This window comes from Podarcis muralis, chromosome 9 (genome assembly GCF_964188315.1).
Source record: "Podarcis muralis chromosome 9, rPodMur119.hap1.1, whole genome shotgun sequence".
In the NCBI taxonomy this organism is placed as follows: domain Eukaryota; kingdom Metazoa; phylum Chordata; class Lepidosauria; order Squamata; family Lacertidae; genus Podarcis; species Podarcis muralis.
Window position 1 is genome coordinate 44,494,455 of NC_135663.1, and position 12,044 is coordinate 44,506,498.

The 12,044-nt window shown below is 41.0% G+C and overlaps 1 protein-coding gene across 5 annotated transcripts in view; it reads left to right on the forward strand.

Moving 5' to 3' along the window:
* Positions 1–8,637, forward strand: part of TLL1 (tolloid like 1) — a 120,783-nt gene extending 112,146 nt beyond the window's left edge. For 4 of the 5 annotated variants that reach the window (XM_077934145.1, XM_077934147.1, XM_077934149.1 and 1 more), the window contains 5 exons: positions 869–994; positions 1,770–1,897; positions 3,984–4,197; positions 4,725–4,975; positions 6,611–8,637. In XM_077934145.1, coding sequence (XP_077790271.1) covers positions 869–994; positions 1,770–1,897; positions 3,984–4,197; positions 4,725–4,975; positions 6,611–6,745 — 854 coding nt within the window. In that variant the 3' untranslated portion in view covers positions 6,746–8,637. Of the gene's footprint in view, positions 1–868; positions 995–1,769; positions 1,898–3,983; positions 4,198–4,724; positions 4,976–6,610 lie in introns of those variants that run through there. The other variant, XR_013394204.1, reaches the window with a different exon arrangement.
* The last annotated feature ends 3,407 nt before the right edge of the window (positions 8,638–12,044 follow it).

Here is a 12,044-nt window from a genome sequence, read left to right on the forward strand (position 1 = left end):
ATTTAAAATTATAGACATGGGCCCATCCCCCCCGAGAGTCTTTTCTCTTCTGTGCCACCCCCTCCCCCCCAAAAAATGGGTGGGGTCAGGATGAAATGAGAGAAATATAATAAGAATATGGGGATCAGGAATAAGAAATTCTAGATGTTCACAGAGCAGGGTGTTTACTGAGATGGCACCATCGTCCCCCAAATGCCTCACTTGGATGTACAGTGGTACCTCGGTTTACGAACTTAATCCGTTCTGGAAGTCCATTCTTAAACCAAAACTGTTCTTAAACCGAGGCACGCTTTCCCTAATGAGGCGCCCTCTGCCTTTTGGATTCCGTTCTTAGATTGAGGTAAAGTTCGCAAACCAGGACACTACTTCCAGTTTTGCAGAGTTCGTAAACCGAATCGTTCTTAAACAGGACTGTTCTTAAACCGAGGTACCACTGTAGTGTCATTCAAAAGGCATTGTGGTGGAAATTACGGTGACCTTCATTGACCCTTCTCTTCTTGGTAAAGCCATAGTCCCTTGTTTATTTCTAGAATTTATTTTGCTTCTCCTCAGGATGGGGGGAATTTCCCAATGCCTCCCCAGTTTTGTGGCCTGAAGGTGGAGCTGTAAGAGTGGGGAGGCATTTTGGGCTTTGCACTAAAAATTAAATATGGGCAGCGGTTTGTTGGCCTGGGTGTTAATGATTTGCTTGAGAATGGCCATTGCACTAGGTTGCAGGTTGAGCAATGAATGGGCATACAAGAGGATAAAACGAGTGCCTTGGTTTTTCCCTTTTCTGGACTTAAACGTAACTAAACCGTTCTATACTTTATTCTGGAAACTGGAGGAAGATATTCCACTCACAACAAATGTCCTGTGTATCTTGTAGATAAGGATGAATGTTCTAAAGACAATGGTGGCTGCCAGCATGAATGCATCAACACTGTAGGAAGCTATGTATGTCAATGTCGCAATGGATTTGTGCTACATGAAAACAAACACGACTGCAAGGAAGGTAAGAAGCAGTAGTATGAAAGAGCTGCTTACTTTGAAAGCTTTGCCAGATGTAGCCTGCATTCAGACATGGGGTTTATTGTGTTACTTTTACTAGTAGTAATACTCATGCTTCCTGTCTCAATTAATAAGGACCTTTTACAATGCATTATGAAATTGTGGCTTTTTGATAGATATACTGCCACTGCCACATTGCGCTAAATTTTAACATGACAAAAAAGAACTGTATACTGGGATTACCACCCCAAATTTTGCCACGTGAGATTACAGCACAAACCTCCCATGGTTTTTGGGATGTTGCAAACAAGTCCACCCCCTCCCCTGGCGAAACATAACACAGAAATACGCTCTAAATTTCCAATAGTTTCCACCAGATTTCCAGAAGCTGCTTTTACACGCTGTGAAAGATCACATAAAATGTGGCTGATATCTCTTAAGGAAACATCAGGAAAACAAGTTCTGCCTGAACGCTGCCCAAGCTATTTGGGCATTTGTACCTGTTGCAAGGCACATTATGGAAAAGTTCTGTATCATTTGTAGTGGACACTGCCATAAATGCAAAGCCAAATGCTAAACTACAACTATGGATTATTGTTTGTTAGACTAAATAATTAGTTTGTCAGTGGTGATGGTGGTGACCATGAAATTAGGAGGATTACTAGCCCTGGATTAACTTCCAGACAATTTTGCCATTGCCATGAAATGATGCTTTTCTGTTTACATGGTATGCACATTCATTCAGACTCACTCAGTCTTTTTGTCAATTATTGATGCAGCCGAGTGTGAACAAAAGATCCATAGTCCCAATGGAATTATCACGAGCCCTAACTGGCCTGACAAATATCCGAGCAGGAAGGAATGCACATGGGAAATCAGCGCAACTCCTGGTCACAGAATCAAAATAGTAAGTAGCTCTTTGCAGCCCTTTGCAGTTCACCTGCAGATGATTGCAATGTTGTTTTAAGATTAAGATGAGTCATGGTTGAAGGCAGTTGGTTAAATATACATGGCCAGGTTGAAAAGTTTCCTTCACACCATGATGGGGGACCTGTGGACCTTGGGATCTTGGGATCTTGCTGGGATCCAACTTCTGTCAATCACAGACAACACACTACCACAGCTGGTTGTTGACTCTGAGCCTGCTAGCTCTGGAGTCTGTATTCTGAATAGTGGCACCAGGGACCTAGACGGGGCAGGGCTTGTCAGTCCAACCCCTGCACAGTCTCATCAGGGCTGGCCTTAAGGCAGTTGGAGCAATTGGGCTAAATTGGGCCACGCGGGCCACACCAGGACAATCTAGATTTTATTTATATCTCTAAGATTCTGCAGACTTTGGCTGTGAACTGGGGCCCCACAAAACATTTCAAGTTGGGCCCCAGAGTTTCAAATTGGGCCCCACTGGCTGGCCCTGAGTCTTACAGTTGCTGGGCCCGAGTTGTCCTGCCCTCGCACGAAGTCTTGGGTTTGCAATTTTGGGAGAGGGGAGACAGCCTGCTGGGGGGCAGGTGGGCTGGGGAGGCCCCCTAGATTTAGAGGCCCTAGGCTTCAGCCTACTTAGCCTATACATAAATCTGGCACTGACTACCAATACTTTAGAATGATGAGAGGTACTATTCTCATGTACTGCATGTGTAATTTAGACAAGAGAAGATCGTCTTCTCATTACCATTCAGATGAGCGAATCCTTAAGCACAGTGCAATACAGCACCTTCTAGATTAAAACGCAACCTGGCTCTCAGTTTGGATGGAACGAGTTCTGTTTTTAACCAGCTTCTTGTGGAGCTTTTCTGTATCCACGAGAGGCCAAATAGCACAATACTTGGTCATATGAGAATAGTCTGGTTGAACAAAATTTATGAGTAGCAACTGGGATAGCTGTACAGCTGTTTTATGGTGCATCTGCAGTTTCCTTCTATTACAGATGCCTAATCTTCCTAAAAAATAAAAGCCAGGAAAGTATCGGTGTTTCAATTTGCAGAGCTTTGTGATTATTCTGACTGTTTTCTCTCCACTGCCAAAACATCGGCACTTGAGCTACATGAAGTTCCTCAAGGCCAGCTGTTAACATAAACTGGCATCACATTGTACTTTGGATGGCTTCCACTGGGGATTCAGTAGATTAGAGCTGCTTTATTGTCCCAGACACAACTCGACAGCAGTTCTGTTTGCTCTCCACTTGACTTTTGTTTGGTTTCGTCGCTTTTAAAATATTGCCTCTGAATATATTGCCTTGCTGTACTGGAAGGTTCCTCAGATGCTGCTGCTCCCTGCCTGATAGGACTGGGGCAGGAGGGAAGAAAGCGAGGAGAAAGATGTGGGAAAGCCCATGCCAGACATGCGTCAGAACAGCATGAAAGGGAACCTTCTTTCTTATTAAAACTGATGTGAAATGGCCTTTTCATAAATAGTTTTCAGGTTGCAACCCTAAACACTCTTAGAGTAAGCCCCATTGGCCACAGTGGGGCTTACATCTAAGTAAACATGTACAGGATTGTCCTGAATGAGTCTCTTCTTTAACATTTAATTTAGTAAACAAGGTTGTTGTTGTTGTTTCTTAAAAACAGACTAACTTCTGCTGTGATGGCACAATTGCATTCAATGAGAGCCTTCTGACCATGGAAGACTTTTGATCTGGTGGAGGAATCCCTTTGGCAATCCAGGAAAGGAAACATTTTGTGTAGATTCCGTACTGGATTTTCAGCTCCCTGTACCCCCACCCAACTGCTCCAGAAGGTTGAGGGGCTCTCTGGAAGGAGAAATGGGCAAAAAATGCTCCTCCCTTTCCTTTTAGGAAAGACTACCACTATCATGGGAGAGTCTGGATCCAACCCACTTTCTTTGCTAGTTCATTATTACAGTACTTATAAAAGTTGCATGCCATTAAAAATCCTAAATGCCCAGAGTAGCAAAACTATAGCATGGAGCTGACCTCAGGTTCACATTCAGAACACACCTGATGTAATGGATCAATACTTTGTTAAACTTTTCAGGTTTTTAATGAGTTTGAAATTGAGCAACATCAAGAATGTGCCTACGACCATTTGGAAGTTTTTGATGGGGAAACGGAGAAGTCACCAATTCTTGGACGTTTGTGTGGAAGTAAGATACCAGATCCTCTTGTCGCTACTGGAAATAAGATGTTCCTTAGGTTTGTCTCTGATGCATCAGTACAGAGAAAAGGCTTTCAAGCTACTCACACTACAGGTATGAAAATAACTCCCACTACTTTTGTTGATAAATGTTTAAAACTGTTTGGGGCCAAATTTTAATCTGGGCTGCATTTCCATTAAGCGAAAAGGGGAGCAAATATTAGTTATATGTCCCTAATACAACATTATTGCCTGTACTTCTAATGTCCTCCGTCTTTTTGTTATCGATGGAACAAAATCTGGTAGTATTGACCATCTTGTTGAAGCCAATATGCTTTTTAATGAGGATTAAATATGGGGCTTCAACACTGGAAGCACATTGCATCCTTCAGACACTCAAAATTCTGTTAGAAAAAGCAGCTGCCAACATACTGATGTCTGTTATTTTTTCCAGGTCAAATATTATTTCTAGTTCCTTGTTATTTCAATTCCTTGGTTTATACTGGCCCCTAGTGGTGGTTCTAATATCATTCTTACCACCATTATGATTCAGAAACACAGGGTGGGAAATTATGTGCAGTTCCTTTTAAAACAAGATCGAAAGAAGTGTATATTTGTTTTTTTCTTCCTTTCTTTGCCCAGAGTGTGGTGGTCGTCTGAAAGCTGAGAGCAAAGCAAGAGATCTCTACTCTCATGCTCAGTTTGGTGACAACAACTATCCAGTTCAAGCGGATTGTGAATGGCTAATAGTATCAGACCGTGGTTACCGAATAGAGTTAACTTTTCAGACTTTTGAGGTGGAGGAAGAAGCAGACTGTGGTTATGACTACCTAGAGCTCTTTGACGGTCATGATACAACTTCACTGAGGCTTGGTCGGTTTTGTGGATCAGGGGTATGTAATCTTGAAGTTATTCCAATGATTAAGACTCTTCCAAATATGAATAAATAATATGACTGTCTATGGATGTGAAATATAGATGTTAATGCCCAAGCAACATTTTGTTGTCTTTCTCTATACAGAAGATAGAAACACACCCCTATACACCTTATCACAACCTGCTTTTTTTTTTTTAACTTCTCTGAGTTTAAAAGCAGGTGCAGTGCAGTCATAGGGTTCCCTATTTGAGAGAAAAAGAAGCATCAAAGCCCCACTGCTTTTGCTTAGCAAAGTGTATGTAAAGGGATGTATTGTACTTCTGCCAGTGTTTTGGCCTTTATAACCTACATGTTCACTGAAGTTAACAAAATTAAGTAATACCTGTTTTGACAAGGCTGCTTTTATTCTTCAAGGTGAGAAAAGTCAAACAGTAAGCAAAGGAGCTATACATACATAGAAAACCCAGAATTTAGAAATTCATTCTGCTTTCATCACTGAATGCTAAAAGCAAGACATGATATAAAATCCAATTTTGTGTTTCCTTTGTGAAAGCCATCTAGTTCATGTAATATTAAATCAATACTAAATTCATTATATTTCCCTGAACTTGCTTTTAAAGAACTTGCTTTTCTGAGAGATGAAACTAAACAGTTTCGGAAGGTTCTGTGCATGGGTTTTCCACATTAAGAGAACTTTTCAATGTGAGTTAGTTTATTTTAAGTAGAGACTCTTCAAATAAAGTTTTAGTTGGGTGTAATGGAAAGGAGAGTGGAGTATGTGCCTTATGGGTAGCACAACATAGTGTGGGCACCTGAAGTTTGAAACTATAGTTATCTCTCAGCATGGTCTTCAGACAAGATGGAGCAAGTATCAGTATCAGAGTTTGGAGTGTGCAATATACAAACACTGATGTAAGGGGGTGGGGAATTGCTGAAGCAAGTGATGACAGTAATTGGGGCCATCCACAAACACTATTTCATAGGATGCTTAAAAGCTCAGGACTGCAAATCTTTGGAGAAAGATCATGATATATTAAAGGGAGGGAATTAAATTTAAAGGTAGTACGTTGAATGAAAATCTGCTAAAGGGAAGGATTTTCTGTACTGCATCAATAGCTAGAAAGACAGATTTTTGTCACGAGGACAAAAAATAGACACAAACTACATAGATTTCCATGATTTTTTGTTCACTTTTTTTTAGCTCAAAGCTGTCTTTCAGATGAAGTATGCTAAGCAGAGAGTGTCTGCTTAATTCTTTCCCACTTTCAGCTCAAAGTTGCCCTTCTCAAGTTGCTTTTACCACAAAGAGGAGAGCAATTCTGAGCTGAAAAATGACAGGTGTAAGGGTACAGTAACCACACACCCATTAGTGTCCCAATCATATGTAGCCTGGTTCCAGGCTGCTTTAGTTTTAAGCAGCAGCAACAGCAACAACAACACAGAATTCAAAAGCTCTGCTTGGTGTGTAGTTTGAGCCTCAGAAGCAAGCATGCTCTCAAAGCACTACTCCATTCAGTGCTGATAGCAGAACAAACATCAGCAGGCTGTGGCCTCGTCTAGAGAAAGGAAGACCACACTGTTAATTGTTGCAACATGCTTAACTGTGTTCATGGTAACCTTAGCAACCCCTTTTCCCCCCCTTTCTCTGCAGCCGCAAGAAGAGATTTATTCGGAAGGTGATTCTATTTTACTTCATTTTCACACGGATGATACAATCAACAAGAAAGGATTCCATATACGATACAAAAGCATAAAACATCAAGACAGTGTTCACACCAAAAAATAACAGAAGATCCCTTAGGCCACAAAATGAGACAGAAAGAGTGACTGTTGCGGAGAGAGGGGGGAATGGGTTTTGTTTTGTGTTGTTGTTTTTTAATAAAAAAGACTGACATTCTTAGTAAACAAACATTTTTACACCATGCGTCCAAACTGAAGGAAACCTGAAACATCTCACTGCTAAATATATTCCTATTCTAGAGGAACAGACATTATAGCGATGACGTGTGGTCTCAGGCGTGGCTGTCTCTGCAAAGCCAGTGGAGGGGCGCTGCATGCTTCCAGGGAGACTATAAGAGCTTTGCTCACAGCTTGACAAATGTCATAGTTGCCTGCATACTCAACCAGTTAAGAACCAGGGAAAGTGACCCTGCAGACTCTTGACAAGTGACTGGTGTTCAGGAGGGGGGGATGGGAAATGCCTACCTTCTGCAGGTCATGCACTCAAAAACAAACAAACGCTGTCCTTATATTTTTCTTATTTTAATTGCTTTGGTGATATATCCAAGATACAGTGAATGCAAAGGAAAGTCAGGGGGGAAAGGGGGAGGGGGATCTTCTGAGATTATTATGCACTCGTAATTCATCTGTCCCACCAACGCATTAATGTAATGAAAACTGGAAAACTACATCTGCGCAATCGTTGAAACTTTAGAGAGTTGATCATAGCAACATATTGGAATGTCTGAAGCGTTATACATTCATCATCATTATGGGAACATCCAGACTTTGGACGTTGTCATTTACTGAGGACATTGAGTTTATTATTGCTGAAGGACTCCATACCTGCTGACCTCTTAAATTTTACACTAAGTACTCATGAGAACGAGTCTTTTACAAGCCTGCTGTGGACCTTTATTCAATAAACAACAGAAGTAACCAGGGCCGGGATAATCCAAAACACCAGTTAATGGATTTCGTTTCAGTCATAATGAGCTGCTGCTCAGCATTTCCTTGAAAATGTTTGTGAATGGTTTCATTTTATTTTTTAATTTTAAACCAGTCAAAAATGAATATTAAAAAGTTGGTTTCCAAAAACGTATTTCTCAGCAATTGGGGACAAAGGGGGTGGGTGGGTGTTTTCTGGAAATAAGACTTTTGTGATGGCAAAGATAATTTCTATGGTGCTATTCCATGAACATATTATTAAAAAAATAAATAACCACAACGCAAGATGTTTTAGATCTTTTGAGCCAACAATCTGCAGATCATGAATGTCTCACTATGCCTGGCTGCATCTTAAGAAGAACAGACTTTCTAAGCATGTGAAAAAGATAATTGCAATGGCAGCACTAGCCCTGTGGAACAACTACTACTATTGCCTTAGAATTCTTGCACATGATCATACAGATCTTTCTGTAGATACATCCAATTTGATAAAGAACTTGACAATTTGAACATTTCATGTGTGTGTTCACAAAAGTGATCCACGAGCAAATTCCCATCTGCAGAGCAAGATCATCAGTTGTAAATACAGTGGACTTCCTATTGATGTAGAAATAAGTACTTTTAGGAGAAACTATTGTATGTGCTTTAGGCCATACATGGCTTTAGTCACAATGTATATGCATCATGTAAGTATGTATGAATGAGTGCTTTAAAAAGAGTGAGATGTGTTGTGTACGGATGGACAGGTAAATTGTATTTCATGTGCCAAGTTCTACCAGAATTCGGATTGACTGTAGCAACTTCCTTTAAAGGTTTCATAAGCAGGACTTCAATAAAGAATCCAAAAGCTATTGAAATGTTATGTTTCATTTAAAAGAACTATTTTGGTATTATTTGATGCTGGTTGCTACACCAATTAGTTTTTGTTTCCTTACCACAATCATACACTGGCATTAATAAATGTGTTGTTGTTTTTTTTAAAAAAATAATATTAAAATAAAACTAAGCATGTGCAGGTCTCATTGTTTGTATGTTTTTTCTGTATCACTCCTTTCATCCTCCAAATGACATAAATGTCAAGCGTGCCTCCTAGCCAAAGGAATGCACACGGCAGAGAGTATATCATCATAGATAACACTTATAGTCACTTCTACAGCTCTGGATATCTATGCACACCAGTCTAGCATCTAAGCAGCTGTTCCCAGGTCTGTGTTCCATAGAGCCATTGCAGCAAGAGAAGACCACTCCCTCTCCCCCCATTTATGAACCTTTACCCAACGGGTTGTGCACCTTTGTGGAAGCTTCCTCTGCTCATCCCTTTGCGATCCTCTCCTGGTTCTGGGAGACAGTGGTGCAGGTTGTCTGGTTGGAAAAGACCTGTGGCAGGGTCTTCTTGGTGGTGGTTCCCTGATTGTGGAGTTAGGTGCCTTAGTTTCCCTATTAACCTTTAGGAGAAATTTAATTAACATTTTTGTTTACCTAGGCATTTGATGGCCAAATGTCCTCTGGAAACTCTGAGAGTTGTTTTTAGGAGCTTTTGACTGTTTTTAGAAGGTTGCTTTAATTAGTATGTTCAGTTCCTTTTCTCTTTATTCATATGAATGGAATGCATCAGTAGCTATCATGTATAAGGGTAGTGGAAATTATCATCAAAAATGTTCTTTGGAGGCTGTGAACAGGCTTTTTACCATGTCAATTATGTCAAGAGTCTACAAATTACCCTTCGCTCCATCTTGACACAGGTTGTGTTTTGTCATGATCCACTTAAGTAAAATTTAACACCAAACCTGTTTCTCGTTTTTGATGGCACTCTTTCCCCATTAGAAATAACTTTGAGTAATATGACACCTTCTCTGCAGTTGCACTTAATCCTCCAAAGGGCAGTGATGGCTGGAGGCAAAGGGATTTACTACAAAAAAGACGCTCAACTGCAGCACATTACCGACAAGTTATATTGGGCTTTGCTGCTTCTCTTGTACTTAGAATTTTTAAATTTATTCTTAGTTCCAAATGTTTTTTGTTGTTTGAACAATGCCCCTGCCTTTGTCTCCAGTGGGAGGGAAGTGAATTATTCCAGTTCCAGGGCTGGCAGATGTATTCCCCTATTTTGGGGAGGTTGGCGTGTCAAGGGATTGAGGAAACTATGGCTCCTTCATGCCTTCCCCTGCTCTGCCCTTGTCAACCTTTAGAATCATAGAATCATAGAGTTGGAAGAGACCACAAGGGCCATCGAGTCCAACCCCCTGCCAAGCAGGAAACACCATCAGAGCACTCCTGACATATGGTTGTCAAGCCTCTGCTTAAAGACCTCCAAAGAAGGAGACTCCACCACACTCCTTGGCAGCAAATTCCACTGTCGAACAGCTCTTACTGTCAGGAAGTTCTTCCTAATGTTTAGGTGGAATCTTCTTTCTTGTAGTTTGGCTCCATTGCTCCGTGTCCGCTTCTCTGGAGCAGCAGAAAACAACCTTTCTCCCTCCTCTATATGCAGCGGCGTAGCGTGGGTTGTCAGCACCCGGGGCAAGGCAAGTAATTTGCGCCCCCTAACCCATGGATTTGCGCCCCCTAACCTGTGGATTTGCGCCCCCTAACCCGTGGATTTGCCCTAACCCCAGATGTTGTGCCCGGTGCGGCCGGCCCCCCCTGCACCCCCCACGCTACGCCACTGTCTATATGACATCCTTTTATATATTTGAACATGGCTATCATATCACCCCTTAACCTCCTCTTCTCCAGGCTAAACATGCCCAGCTCCCTTAGCCGTTCCTCATAAGGCATCGTTTCCAGGCCTTTGACCATTTTGGTTGCCCTCCTCTGGACACGTTCCAGTTTGTCAGTGTCCTTCTTGAACTGTGGTGCCCAGAACTGGACACAGTACTCCAGGTGAGGTCTGACCAGAGCAGAATACAGTGGCACTATTACTTCCCTTGATCTAGATGCTATACTCCTATTGATGCAGCCCAGAATTGCATTGGCTTTTTTAGCTGCCGCGTCACACTGTTGGCTCATGTCAAGTTTGTGGTCAACCAAGACTCCTAGATCCTTTAGTGGTGTCAGAAGTCCAAAGTTGGTGAGACAAAGGCTGCAGGGTGATTCGTTGAGGATCCAAAGATGGACCACTCCACCCTTGAGTTAGATTCAAATTCATGACCTAGAATATGAACATACAGTCACTGAACTACGGTTTGTTAAAACCTATGCTTAATTCTCATCCTCAAAAATGTTTATTATTTTGCTTATTAAATGTTGGTTATATTGTAAGCTCTGTAATGCATTAAAAGAGGTAGTGTGGAGGTGTAAGAAACTCATGTTAACATCCCATAAGGTGACTGGTTTAATTAATCAACCAGCATAATTTGGATATAAACTGAGAAATCTAAAAGTACTTCATGCATTTTGTTCTCTTTAACCATGATCAGACCATCAGTTAAGGAATTCAGTAGCACTGCCATAAAGAGGGGCTGATAGTGGATGGTACTCAGAATTTAGGCAACACCTAAAGACACCTCATCTTAACCAGCAATGCAGTCCACTTCATCATTTGGTGTCTGTTGCCTAAGACTTGGCTGCAGTTGTGCAGCAGTAGAAAAATGGCCCATGATCTTCAGGCTGGTTTTGAATTATAGGAAGGAAATATAATTTTGAGGTCATGCTTAATCTCTACTTTCTTCATTGGTGCTTTAACAAATATTCACCACTATCTGAAACAGCATGCTGGGGAGGGGGAAATGAAAGAACTCTCCACATGTGATGGTCCAGCCTAAAATATGAGATAAAGTTTTCTTTAGGAATCCAGTCTTGAGTGTCTTTTTGAAAGAGATTAAAATATCACAAACCCGACATGAAAGTTTACATTTATTATTAGTTTTAGAACAATAAATTATAGGCACCTCTGAACAAGAAAGTTCTCATTGTCTAGCAAAATGGTTTACAAGGATCTGGAGAGTATTAAAAGTGTGTGTGTGTGTGTGTGTGTGTGTGTGTGTGTGTGTGTAAGGATGTTAAGAAATATCTACTTGGAATGGCTGACATCTCCAAAGTATGGAGCAAAATCAGACATGGTCAAATTATGCCAAAATGGACAAATAAATCTGTTTCTTCAATTTGTGGCTGTAGACCACAGCATTCTCCCTCGCTCGTTCTCTCCCCCTCCTTCCAGATGTAAGACTCTTTTGAAACACTGCATCTGTGGTTTTGGGGTTGTTGTTGCTGTTTTTTAACCTTTTTTCAGCACTGATATTCCACAGTCATTATCTGTGTTATAAAAGTTTGATTATGTATTTTCAAGACTATATAAAGGTTTTGGGATGCTTCATAACATACATACAGCATCTTTCATTTAAACTGATATGGTACAGCCGACTTCGATAGAACAAAGGTGTAACACTAACCATACTGACTTAAAAATAATTTATGTT